This window comes from Lupinus angustifolius, chromosome LG14 (assembly GCF_001865875.1).
Source record: "Lupinus angustifolius cultivar Tanjil chromosome LG14, LupAngTanjil_v1.0, whole genome shotgun sequence".
Classification (NCBI taxonomy): Eukaryota; Viridiplantae; Streptophyta; class Magnoliopsida; order Fabales; family Fabaceae; genus Lupinus; species Lupinus angustifolius.
In genome coordinates, this window is record NC_032022.1 from 14,395,412 (window position 1) to 14,409,015 (window position 13,604).

General features: G+C 31.5%; 2 protein-coding genes across 5 annotated transcripts; both read right to left on the reverse strand.

Annotated features, from left to right (window-relative positions):
* LOC109326474 (dehydration-responsive element-binding protein 3-like) lies at nt 1–837 on the reverse strand. The gene has a single exon (XM_019559173.1). It carries the CDS (start codon nt 797–799, stop codon nt 50–52), a length of 750 nt encoding a protein of 249 aa, XP_019414718.1. The 5' UTR covers nt 800–837; the 3' UTR covers nt 1–49.
* On the reverse strand, nt 8,331–12,016 carry LOC109327218 (probable glycosyltransferase At5g03795). 4 transcript variants are annotated; one of them, XM_019560291.1, is made up of 5 exons: nt 10,969–12,016; nt 10,743–10,873; nt 9,919–10,267; nt 8,763–9,455; nt 8,331–8,634 (listed from the first exon to the last, which is right to left on the reverse strand). In XM_019560291.1, the coding sequence occupies exons 1-4, from the start codon at nt 11,773–11,775 to the stop codon at nt 8,790–8,792; spliced, it is 1,953 nt and encodes a 650-aa protein (XP_019415836.1). In that variant the 5' UTR covers nt 11,776–12,016; the 3' UTR covers nt 8,331–8,634; nt 8,763–8,789. The 4 variants fall into 4 exon arrangements, with proteins under 4 accessions (XP_019415836.1, XP_019415838.1, XP_019415837.1 ...); XM_019560293.1 differs by lacking the exon at nt 8,331–8,634 and having other exon boundaries at nt 8,760–9,455; nt 10,969–11,194; nt 11,225–12,016; XM_019560292.1 differs by lacking the exon at nt 8,331–8,634 and having other exon boundaries at nt 8,760–9,455; nt 10,743–10,870.

Sequence of the window (13,604 nt, forward strand, 5' to 3'; positions counted from 1 at the left end):
ACATTAACATATTCATTCAATCATTCACAAAATCACAACAAATCAAAAATTAATTCCGTGCGAAACTCTCAAACCTACTTTCTATGACTCCAAGCTGATCAAAGTCTTCAAACAAAGGTGGCTGATACATATTCCAACCATCGACCAAGGTTGTTTCCATGAACACAAACTCTCTCTTCTCATCAACACTGTTTTCCAACCTCGGCAACTCTATTATCTCACTTAACTCATCATTACACAAGTCCATTGCTGAAACCAATGAAGAGAATGAAGAAGAAGAAGAAGAAGACATAGACAACGTTGTTGTTGTTGTTGTTGTTGTTTTGGGTATGTCAAGGTTGTCCATTTGAGCAGCTTTTGCAGCCGCAGCTTGAACATCACGTGGGGCACGTGACACAGGACGTGGAAGAGAGTTAACAAGGTTAGGGAAGTTGAGAATTGCTGAACTACCTTTGATGGTTAATGCTGCAACATCGTGTGCTCTTGCAGCCATTTCAGGTGTTGAAAATGTGCCTAGCCATATGCGTGATTTCTTGCGTGGCTCACGAATTTCAGAGACCCATTTACCCCAATTACGCATACGTACCCCACGGTATAAAGGGTACTTGTTTGAGTCTCTAATTCGTTTCACTTTTTTGGGTGTTGAAGGAGGAGAATTTGAGTTTGAGTTTATGGTGCTACCACTCTTACAATTTTGGGGTTCAATACTCATTCTTATTATTATTTGGTTTGGCAATTCAATTTCATAAGCTATGACCTTTTTTATATTTCTTTTTTCTATCACTTTCCAATGAGTCATGTCACACTTATATATATAAAGGTTGATACTTGATAGAGAGGAGTAGAGGACCCACCATAGAAAATGAGTGATCTTGCATTCTTGCAATTTGCCTTTGTTGTTTGTTTTTTAAATTTAGTATATTTTTTTGGTATTCGTATAATCTAGTATTCTGAATCCAATAATGGTTCATGTACATCAATTCTACAATAACTCTTCTAAATTTGTTTTGATAATATTTTAAAATACATGTGTATAAAACTAAATAAGATATATATATATAGTATGATTTTTTAAGTATGAAATTTGATATTTAAATAATTGATTTTTTCGGAGCCTAATGAAAAACATACAATTTTCTACGTTGGCCTTGTTTCCCCCCTCTCCCTCCCTTTAAATGGCATTTATTCATTTTTCTTACACCATTTTATTTTTGGATAATAAAATAAGTAAAATACACATTTAACTACTTTCATTCATTTTTTCTCTCAATGTATAGTTTTTCATAGGTAAAAATTATTTAACTCTTTTGGGTAAAAATTTCACTTTGCATTATGTCACTTCCAACACTTTGATTTGAAGCTCTGAATTCTTTGGGTCCAGGTTCCAATTCAGAAGCAATTGTACTATACATGTCTCTTGTACTTCATTCATGCTTGGCTGTAAAAAACTGTTTAATAGAGTTAGAAATACAGTTTTTCTCATTAATTTTAAGGATACATTTGTCTTTTATTATGATAAATATAAAGATAGAAGTATATAACATATTATATATATTATTTTTTTGGCATCACTTGCTGAGTAATGATAAAAAAATTTTATCATAAATTGTTCTGATCACAAATCAAATATACTAACTTGATGGAAGAAGGTCCATACCCTATGAATATTACTGGCTATGCCAGTAAGGGAGATTATGTAGCTAGGCAATGCATGTGTCTGCTTTTATAAATACATAGCCACAGCCACCAATAATTTCGGTTTTTGTACCTTTCTTAAATATCTTCCCTTTAAATAATGGTAGATACACGTATGCATATTATTTTATACATGTTATTCTTGATATTTTGATTAATTATATTATACTCTATGTATTTATTTATTGTTACAACCATCTATTATACTATAGCGGTATAAGGTCTTGATAGATTTTTAAGATGATCAAAATGTTAAAATTCAATTTCTGATAGTGACACTTATTCGGAGGAGCATCTAAAAACACTTGAAAAAGATTAGTTCTTTACTTAAAATGATGAGGAAATACTCTTAATAGTTACAAAAAAAATGTGATGTATACATAAGTGATGTGCACTAAAGCAAACATTTTTAAAAGAAATAAAATTTACTTCATAGGTTTCTATCTTTGAAAATGGCATATATTTTTTACTAGTACGTTTTTTCTGTTTTTGTGGTTTAGTTCCCTATTTCATATCCTTATTATTCGAATTTTTTGTTTTAATTTCTACACTTTAAAAACTCGTATAAAAACAAAATGAAATATGACTACTTTTATGAATTTTGAAAGTATCATGACTCAACCAAAACTAGTAAACAATTGCTCTATTGTTTGTGTAATCTCATTTTTACCACCTTATAACACTTATATAGTATTATTACTCTTGTATTTCTTGTACATGTTTAATAATATTATCTTTTGCTAATAAAAAAACTAAACAATTATTGTGAAAGAAGTATCTTCCTATACAATCATGCAGATCTTAGACTATAGGACAAACTTCTTTATTTCAACTAGCTAGTTATCACTTGATTATAGGTCTCTCTTAAATTCATAGAGTTTCCCAGTCTGAAACATGTATCAATATATTCTATGGAGTGATTGCTCATCATTTCTTACTATTGGAGTAATTGCATTTCAGGACCTAATATGTTAGCATTGCTGGGCTCAACTAATTAATGAGGTTCTGGTCATACTTTTCTTCTCATTTGAGGACTTCTTTTGTCCTTCTTTCATTGATGTATGTAGTAGCAATGATGTAGAATATAATGTATCAATTAAACTATAAGCTATGATATGTGATTGTACAAGGGTTAGAGTATCCCTACTCTAAAGTCTACAAGATATTATTTGGCTTAGGAAAAAATTGAGAACAAAATGGTAACTAATGTTATTACAATTTTTCTTTTAATCATTCAGAGTGGATGGAGTCTTAAAGTTGATAGAGAAATATTCTCCACACGATATATAATATATATATATCACATATCACATGTTTCAAAGGTGTCTCAATCCTTTTTTAGATTAATTAAATTTTAACAAATAATATATTAATTTTTATTTTTAAAAAATTTCATTTTTTTACCTGATAATATCTGATTAGTCGTAACAGAGAATGAGAGAACTTCGGGTATAAGTTATGTGTTCATCTCCACCCTTATCGTTTTGTGTATGTGTTACATCAGTTCATAAAGGTTCTGGTGCATAGTCTATACACGTAGCTAACTTTCAACAATTATACTATTGTAACCTTATTTTTTTTCATCAAAAGAATTTATTTTACCACAAAAAACCATAATAATTATCTTGAGACAAATTCATTCTCATGAAAATTTGAATTTTAGATAAGTCACGTGACAAGTATAAACCGGTATAATTCAAAAAAATTAAAGTCTGTCTTTTTCCTTTTTAATACATAATTCAAATCTTTCAAATTTGTTGGATTACAAAGCACCAAGATCAATTAAATTTGCATTAGAATAGTAAGAAATAAAAAAAATCGTGAAAAAATAAATCCTTTTCCAAATAAACTTAATATTACTATTTACTATTGCCTTTTTTTACATAATACAATTGTTATAGTTTACTCATTAGTCATCCAAATTAAAATATTTTGAATAAAATTTGATTTAAAAATAAAAGGAAATATAAAAACATAAATAAATATATAAAATGTACAACCCATGCAATAAACTAGTTTGACTTATAAAAAACGAAGAAAAAAAAAGATTTCAGGACCAAATTGTGACCCTACTGTTGATTTTAATTTAATTATTGACTGGTGGCTGTATTGACAAGTTGATACCAAATTTGAGGGAAGAGTATCAATAATACACTTTCATGGCTTTCCTCACTCATCATACATTTATACCCAACACAATATATATACTATTTATTGTATTTAATTTGTCAGGGAATATGGGAAATAATTTCTTCTTCTTTCATTAATAGTTCAATAAAAAAAAGTTATCCCATTTTTTATATCCCAATAATTTGATAGTAATTCATAATTTTCTTCTTGTTTGGTAGCATTTATTTGAAAAAGAATAAAGGAAATAGAAGATGTAAATCGTTGTCCAATTGGTTGTAGTCCATAGATTCATCTTTCTCCCCAACTCAGATTGGTTGGTGCCTAAAATGATTTTGTTTTAATTCACTGTTTGAGGAAGAAACATTATTTGTCCCAAAAAATCACACCCTTTTCTAATCAAGCAAATTCCGAAATAATATAAAAATATTAATTTTTGATGACTTTTAATTTTAAACTTTTAGTTAAGTAACAATTTTTAATTGGACATAAACAAAAATGTGGAGAAGAAATGAGACAAAAATATGGTACCTGATTTTTGTTATATAGATAAATATTAATATGGTAGTGTATAAGATTGAACCCCAAACTCCTTTTTATTCCGCTCTTTAAACTTTCCACCGGATTCATTTTATGAAAAATGACTCTCAATTATTCATTTTCTTCTCAAATTCAACTCTGAACAAAAAGTGTTATGTCATACAAATATTAATTCTGACTTTAAGGCTTATGGTACAGAAGATTTTTCTGTGTTTACTTAGAGTTGGGCATGAAAAAGCTTTCAATTCCATAGTCCTCCTGAAAAAGTTTGGTTCCATTGTGGCACGTGCAGTTAAGAAATACAAATAACAACTTAGCTCAAATAAATGGACTAACCCCACGTATAAAATTGAAGTTGCAATGTCAAATTTATCACAGGGCCCCTTTACCTATTATTAAGATTAGACACATTACTAATTCTTACTAATTCATAGATCAAATTATTGTATTTATGTTAATTATAGTCATTTCCATGGTAGAGATGATAGGTTCATAGCTTCTAGCACCCCTTAGGGCTCTACCATTTTATGCATGTTTTATGTCTATATCAATGTTGTTATTTAATTTATATGATGTATTTTATATACATAAAAAATAAGTTAGAAATAAATAAATAATGTTCCAGAATTGCCCCCCAGTGATGTTTTACATGTTCATTTCCATAAAGTGAAAATGACAACTTTTGAGATGTTGAGTTTGTATATCCGAAATGAGCTGTTATCTGTAGACAGATACCTGTTTTTGGATTTGACAATGTTTTAATGTTACACAGGAAATGTGAAACTTATGGACCCATCTATAGACAATATACCAGTACCATGCATGAGAAATTTTGAGATGAAAACAAAAGCTACAACATGTTGAATATAAAATATATAGAAAAGTGATTAAAGAATCTTATGTCCTTAACAGAGACATAACTGGGCCATAGTAAGGTCAGGCATGGAAAAGATCTATGAATTGGTGATTCAGTTTTGGATTCTGTTCCAGGATTACAATGGTTAAGATTGGGATGTAACTTGCACAAATAGCAATAAACTAGATCCTTATTCCCTATTCTTATATTGTTTTGAGCTTACAATTGTGATGAATGATTTAAGGAGGATACATTCTTTCAATGTCTAGTAAGCAAAGTGTTGAAACTAATGCAGCTCCAACTCTATTTTGTTATTAGAACATGTAATTTAGGTGATAGTTTCTGGTTCATACATGAATCCTTAATGCAACTTTCACACCAAATATGTACTTCACTTAGATAAGATACATAATTTTAGTGTACGAGAACTGAGGAAGAACTCAACCCGAAAGATAAATCTAAGGAAAGATTTACCATTTAAGTACTATGTTGAGCTAACTTTTATAATGAGAGAGTTGATTAACTATTATGCTTTTCTATATACTTATTGCATGCATTTTCTAAGTGGGGCCAAATAAATATTTGGTTAATTAGTAGTGGTACCTTAGTGTTCTGTTCCAATGTAATAGTTCATGTTCATAGAGACTAGCCCTGTGAGCAAATAAAGAAACCTGCTTTTATGTCTGAATATGATTAACCTCAAACTGTTTCTTTGTGTGTTCAAAAACTGATGCTATTCTAAATTCTACTGGTGCTGTGTCATGTTGTGCAGTAGATTAATGCCACAGACCACAAGTTCCTTTCAATGTTTCTTTTTTTAAAAACTACCCTATATGTCTGGATCAATTATGGAATGTGATAAGCATTGTTATAAACAACTTGTTAAACTCTCTCTTCTATAGAAAGGGAAGCATCAACTACTCTTCGATCACTTATGTGCGATTGTAAGTTAAGTTTTGGAAAGAAATAAAGGAAATGAAAGACTACTTAGTAATTTAGTAAGTGTATTTTATAACAAGTTTTTTATTTTCATTTATTATCTTCTAAAATTTAACTCACAAATAGATTATTAGAGGTCAAACTGAGTCTAGCCCAATGTGATTTGGTTTGGACCTAACCCAGTGGCCTAGGACTAGGTGGTCAAACTCATGGCTTAGGGCTGTCTGGATTCCTTTAATCAACCTCTTAATGATGTATGATTAGTAGAGCATAATCAATGCTTTAAATTATAGTTGTAGTTATAGGTAGGTTTCTTTTATCTTAATTGAGGGAAACGTGGCCGCAATTGCTTTCGAATTTTTAAATTGTTCATCGAAATGAATTAGTTTCTTATCCAAAAACTAATGGTAGCTGCAATTGTAGAAAATTAGAGTAAGTTCAATTATACAAATGATGATAGAATTACTTTAGGTGGTTTAGACATGTGTGGATGAAATGAATATATAAAATGAACTTTAGTTCAATTTTTAGAGGAGATAGGAGGCAAAGAAAAATCATAGACAAAACAATTAATAAAATTTATATATGGATGTTTTCTCAATAAACATAATTTATGATAAAACATCATGACATAATTCAATTGATGTAAGTAGCACCTAAGTTTAAGGTTTGATTGTTTTTTTTGGGTTGGATCCATATATTCAAATGTTGAACATCTAATCGTATTATGAGATATTGTTAGGTTCTTGTGAGAGTATCTCCTGCCATTTGGATGAGAGATTAATCCGTTTTGCATATTTTGATTTTTCTCTGCATAAATATCGCCCGTGATTAAAATATTGGAAAGAGATCATCTGATTAATTTGGGACATGTGACATTGTTTGTAAATAGGTAATCTTAGTCCCAAAATGTTAGCCTTTGGCATTGTTTGATACACGGTGGACAAGTTTGCATAAATAGACCAACTTCTTGTTAATAATTTTAAAATTCAAAGATTGTTTTTTTTCTTCAAATGTAGATTTATTTTTTAGAACACACTTAGAAATCCCACTTTCATTGTTTGAAGAAAGAAATATTACTGCATACATCATTAACCAAAATGACACCAGAAGTTTTGTAATCCTATTTTGTCCATCTGATGGATCCTAAAGTGAGTGAAGATGGTCATATTATACATATAAATCATGTCATGAACAACATTTGTGTTGGGTATTCTAAATGTGAATCAAGTAGTCTCAGATTGTACAAAAATGAGTTAAATAACATATAAGTGGATAGACTCATAAACCTAATGCCTTAACGTTTTGGGTCAAAGATATGGTGTCAACCCCACTTATGTGTTTCTTTCACTTAACCCATAGAAGATTGATATAGCTCATAGGTAAAGATCTCCCCTAAATTTGTTATACTACTTTGAAGTAGCTTTTAATATCCATCACTCATATTATTATATGATTCAATTAATTGTCTAAATTACCTCCTAACTAACTAGACATGCATGATAATAAGAAATGCCTACATTAAATTTTAAGAATTTCTATTCAGAGTCATGCTTGGCAGAATTCATTTTGGTCTGTTCCACTCAGGTTTAACAACCCTCATATAACCTACATCATTTTGGTCTATCTTGTGTTGCCTTGTACTTAAAATCACCCATTGACAGATCAAATATATTGAAGATGTGTTTTGACATTTGAGCACATTAAATTTGTACAAGGTGAGGGAAACATATTGGAAGGAAGGTGAAACGTTAGGATCTGTTTGCGAGTTGAGTTTTAAAGGAGAAGAGAAACTTCAGAGTCATCTCATATGTGTATTTTGTGACTCTGAAGCCTTTCATTTCCCTTTTCCCTTCCAAAACCAAACTCGCAAATAGACTCTTAGTGAGACGAGAGAAAAGGTGGGAATTTTGAGGAGTATGTGATGATTTCATGATGGAATTATGGAGAGTGAGAAGAAGACTCTTGCATTTAACCTTTTGTGATTGATAGCATTAACCTGAAGTTAAGACTTGAGAACACATGGAAACAAAGACAACAAGTGATTGAACAAAGTTGACAGGAAAAACTTTAGGAAGCTGATAAAAGTTGAGTTTGCACTTTCACAACTTAGGTCTTAAGCTTTTATATTTTATAAATATTGAATTTATCACATTTACAATGCCTACTTGCATAATTCTTATGTTTCAAAATATAATAAATAATTTTGTGGCACAGTAAACTTCAACTGTACTGTACCAAATGCCAAGTTTGGTTAAGATCCACCTGAGATAAATATCCATAAAACATTTATTTACATAATTTACAAATAAAATGACATTATCAATCAGTATTGGGTACCAAATGCCAAGGTTGGCTAAGATCTCTCTGAGATTATTTCTTATAATCATCCCTCTGAGATTTGGTCAACTAAATTTTTAGGCTTAGTTATTCTATTGTGATATTAGAATCTAACACTAAGCAAAAAAATTCTGTATCTATATCTTACCTATAACTATGAAGTGAAGTTATGTGCAAAAAATCATCCCTTTGAAGTGAAATTATGTGCATAAATTTTAATACCAACATTTATCATCTATATCTATCTCTGCTTATAAAAAAATATCAACCAACTTCACCTATGTCTCATAAATTATCTTGCTATGGCTGTGAAAACTCTGTTGTACCAAATAGAATGAAGTATCATGTGAAATATATCATATTTGACAGGGTTCCTGTGCCAAAGGAAATGCTGCTGCACCTTTTTGACCATCATCTGCATTTCAAGGTACCTTTTTTCTGGGATGGAAAGAAGTATACTCTTCAAGTTTGGAATATCCTTTTCTGGAATAATAACAGCAAAGGATTCCCAATTCAAAATCTCGAAGAACGGAGGCACGAAATTATCTGATATAATAACCGGAACACATTCATAGAAGATGGCTTCCACAACTCTTGGACTATTCACTTCATAGCCCTTTGCACAAATACAGTACTTGCTGCTCTTCATGTAATCGACGTAGATCCTGTTTGCCCTAGACCTGGGCAAATTCCTGAAGATTTTCATGTCAGGATCTTTATTTTCCCAGTGCTTCATTAAGATTGGCCGAACGTAACCATGCATGCCACCTGCGAAAAATGCCAGAGTTGTCCTCCTTGAAGCTGGTTGTCCACCAACACGTTTAGTTGGATTCTGAGCGCTGTAGACCTTTGTTTCTGGAAGAGATACATCCTTCCCGAAGACAAAACCTTCTTTGACATCGGCATTGCAGAGGGCTCTTATGCAATTAGCAAAATGGTCTTGTGTTTCTGAAGGGGCCTGCATAGTGCAAAGTAACCTTCAATGAGAAGATAAAATGAAAACTAATGTGATAAAGAATGTTTTTAATTATCGCATAATCGTATTTGAATTCTCTCTTGCATTGTTCTCTCAAGTGATCAAGCCGAGGAAAGAAATTGACAAAAAGTTATCAAAGAAATTTCACAAATATTAACTGGACGTACTAAGAAAATTTGTGTCTATCTCTCTCCTCCACTCAACCACATAAGAGAAAAATACAATTTAGAGGATCCAAATCCAGCAGAGAGTGTGTGCGGAAAATGATATGAGACTAACTGTAATCAGATGGTAAAAACTGCGTAAATGTGATGTGCGTGCAAGTAGCATTGTTCTTTTGTTCGCACGCCACAAAAAATGGCAGCGAAGAATGTAAAATGATAAACTGTTTGTGCCGGTAGGAAGTTGACAAAGGAAAGACATTCACTGAGGTAGAAAAGCATACCCAGTCATGGCAGGCAACAAGAAAATGATCAGCTCCTTCCGTTCTGTTCCAATAAGGATGTTTTCCGGCAATCAAGTCTACATAATTATGCAGATACTCAATCATGTTACTATAACTAGGTGAATTCTTTACATACAAAGTGTGCTCTAGCATCCGAGTACTGAACGGTAAGTAAAATAGGTGGGCTTTCTTTGGGTCTTTAGTAACAAATCTTTTATCAACTTCCATCAGCCTCATAAACCATCCCTCCGAAGCATAAATTCCCAAAAGATGCGGTGAATGCATTACAGGTTTGGATCCTTCTCTATATACATACACTTTGAGAGTCTGTTCCATTAATTCGTAGCTCCTGACCATTGCAGTTATGAGATAAAAAATAATAAGGTGATGTGAAAATTTAACCATTAAATATCTTGTTTTATATATCATTGCTGCTACACATTTAGACAAATGCAAATATCGGCGTTTTATTCTTTTTCAATTTTATTTCCCACATCAGCAAGGGAGCTCTTCAACATCAAGAAATGCAGCAATTTTGATGAAGTATACTATATTTTGTCCGAGCTTATCAAGACTCTGATATTTCTGTCCGGGACTACTTGTTATCACATAACTGAAAATCACAATGGTTGCACTTATTTATTCTTGAAGTCAAAATGATAAACAGAAAATTCCTTTTACTGTCCATAATAATTTTAGTTCACATTGTATTTTAAAAGATATTCTCACATTCCTAATGTCTTGAATAGAAATTTTAATTCTACAAGATACTTCTGAAACATTTACCGAAAATACATATATACACCATAACAATCAAATGATACCTCTTGAACGTGGAAACATTTCGGTAAAGGGGAGCATAAAGATTTTCGACATTCTCTACAACTGGTGCATTTTCAATCTCTGATCTGGCCTGCAGTAGCTCTTGATCAGCAGCTGAAGACCACCTTGGCCTCTAGAAAGAAATTAGCAACATTAGAATAGAACACAAAAATAAACTATAATCTATAGGTCGTGAAATAAAGCAAAAGTTTACATGTAGTCGTATACCATTGAACGATTCGAGGCATGGTATTGAAGCAATAACTTGTTCATTTCAGAGATTGAAGTTACTTCTGGTACCGGAATGTTAGAATCTTTATTCTCCTTAGGCAATATGGTAGTAGAAGAATTCTTGCCCAATATATTGACATCACCTTTTGAAGTCTTAAACCTCTCACCATTCACGGAATCGGTTTTGTTTGGACCATTTGACAACACTGGAGGTGTAAAATTTGTGCTCACTTCTGTTGAAGGACTTATAGATGGGGTGAAGTCTGGTGGTGCTGCCAACTTATGTTCTGATCCTGATGAAATATCAACCTCTTTTGTCAAATTTGCACCCGTAGTATTGTTATAACTGCTCGGTCCAAGATTTTTTGCCTTCTCTATGGTAGATTTATCACCTGATAACCTAACACTATCCACCAAGGACCTTTCATCAGACTCATGAAATCCCGAAGATTTGTTTGATGCAATTTCTGATTCTGAGACAAAACCAGGTGTTGAAATAGTGTCTTTTTTCTCAGAAGTCTTAGTTTTAGTAACTGTTTCAGGACCATGTGCACCGGTATAGTTTGCTTGATTAAAAATTGTCACATTGTTAAATATTTCAGGCTCAAATGGTAGATCTGCTGCTTGGAATCCACTACTTCCTGATTTTGCTATCTTATCAACATAGAATCCATTGGGTAGAGTGTTGTTACCATAAGGAAACTGAAAATAACGGTATACTACAATCGCTGCAACGGTAATGCCAATAAGCCATATCAATCTATTTGTTTTCAGCCGAAACAAAAACAACTTTTTTTGACCCATTTTGCTAAAATTACTGAATTGCAATGCAGCCAGTTAACATCTCAAGTCTGCAGATTGTACCAAAATAACCCATATCCAGTTAAAAACAAGTCAATTTCTTCATATCAGTTAAAGAAAATGGTTCACTCAATTCAAATGCAAGCTAGAATGTAAACTAAACCATAGACTATTTTGCTAATTCAATCATATTAGTTGAAGAATTCCACATGTGATTATGAATTTCCAAATTACATAACAAATATATCTTCTGGGGTCAGTTGGTAGAAATGCGAGACATAAAAGTGTAAACACCTGAATTCAAACTCTAGCAGCTGCACAATTACCCCTAGTCCCCTACCCTCCCCGTCAACCTAAAATAGAGCAGCCCAATACACGATGCTGCCACCTAATAGGGTATGAGGAGGTTATATATATGCAGTCTTACTCGGCAAGCAGGCAGGTTGTTTCCGGGATTTAAACATATCATGTCTTGGTAAATAACTGTGACTGTAAAAAAAATGTGGTTGAAATTCATAAAAAGCAAATAGATATTGAGAGAGGGAAAAGTCACAAATAGCTTAATTTACAGACAAGTACAAATTAGTCATTTACTGAGACATGCAACAACAAAAATAATCTAAATTCTGATTATACACTGAAATTCATCATGTAAAATTCACCCGAATGAAAAACACACTGATAACTTTACCAAGGAATAAAGGGCATTGAAGTCCACAATCCCAAACTAGAGATGAGATGAAATGATTGGTGGGAATTACTTGATGTTTCGTAAAGTAGTCAAATTGGAATCAAAGTCTTTTTTTTTTCTTCATGCACTTTGAGAACAACTAACAAAGACAAAGGTTGCGTTGTACTGTTTCGGACCGTGATCCTCGTGTTCACATACGTCAGCAGCGACAACTTTTGACACGTTTTTAAAACTACAAATATTAACTGTCTTTTTTTAATGTTTTAAACTTTTATTTGTAGTAAAATATACAAAACAAAATTTTCTGAAGATGATAATTGGTGGTTTAATAGCAAAAACTATTGAGGTGGCTATTTAGTGTAGATAAGAATGGTTATCAATAAAATGTTTGTCTAATGGTATAAAATTTTACTTAATTCCTAGAAATATCAAAATATTAAAGATTCGTCTTGAGAATAATATTTATTAGGATAAACAAATACATACTCCAAAAAAATTAATTCTTTACCATTGAGATAAAGTTTTGGTATTACAAAAAAATAAAGCATAATTGAAATATAGCTTTAAGTAATTAAAATAAAAAATCAATCTCCTCTCTATGGTCATTTTCGAATACATATCTTTGGATAGAGAATCCTCTCATACAATAGTTTGGAGATCTACCCTATTTGGAGAAGTTTTCTCAAAATGTGATATGGGCATGTATGTATGGAAACTAGTAAAGATTGATTAAAATTGACTATTAATAATTGATTGTGTTTGACTCTTTATAATTAATTAATTAAAATATATTCAAATTTAATTTTATTATAGGCTTCAAACTTAAAATATAAAATTGACTAAAGATATATCTTGAAATTTTTTATGTAAACCAATTTTGTCGATAAAAGATAGAAAAGTTGGAGTTGTTCCTAAATGGCTAAATATGATTTAAATTAGTCTTCTTAGTTTTTGACAAAGTTTGAGACACTTTACTCCCTATTACAAACTTTTTAATTCATGTTTGAGATTCTTAGGATTGTTTTGAGTTTTTCCCTTTTTAGGGACAAAAATAGTATAAGCAAAAATTCTAAAAGATCAAATGAACCTCCACTCATTAAAATAATATTATGGATAAAATCTCGTCCCTTAAATAATTTAC

What these genes read in the sequence shown, in the direction of transcription:
- LOC109327218 (XM_019560291.1), bottom strand. Translation starts at nt 11,775, where the DNA reads ATGGGTCAAAAAAAGTTGTTTTTGTTTCGGCTGAAAACAAATAGATTG. An exon ending in AATGTTTCCACGTTCAAGAG is followed by an intron (nt 10,268 to 10,742) that starts GTATCATTTGAT and finishes TGCAATGGTCAG; the next exon opens with GAGCTACGAATTAATGGAAC. An exon ending in TTGTTGCCTGCCATGACTGG is followed by an intron (nt 9,456 to 9,918) that starts GTATGCTTTTCT and finishes TGCACTATGCAG; the next exon opens with GCCCCTTCAGAAACACAAGA.
- LOC109326474 (XM_019559173.1), bottom strand. Translation starts at nt 799, where the DNA reads ATGACTCATTGGAAAGTGATAGAAAAAAGAAATATAAAAAAGGTCATA.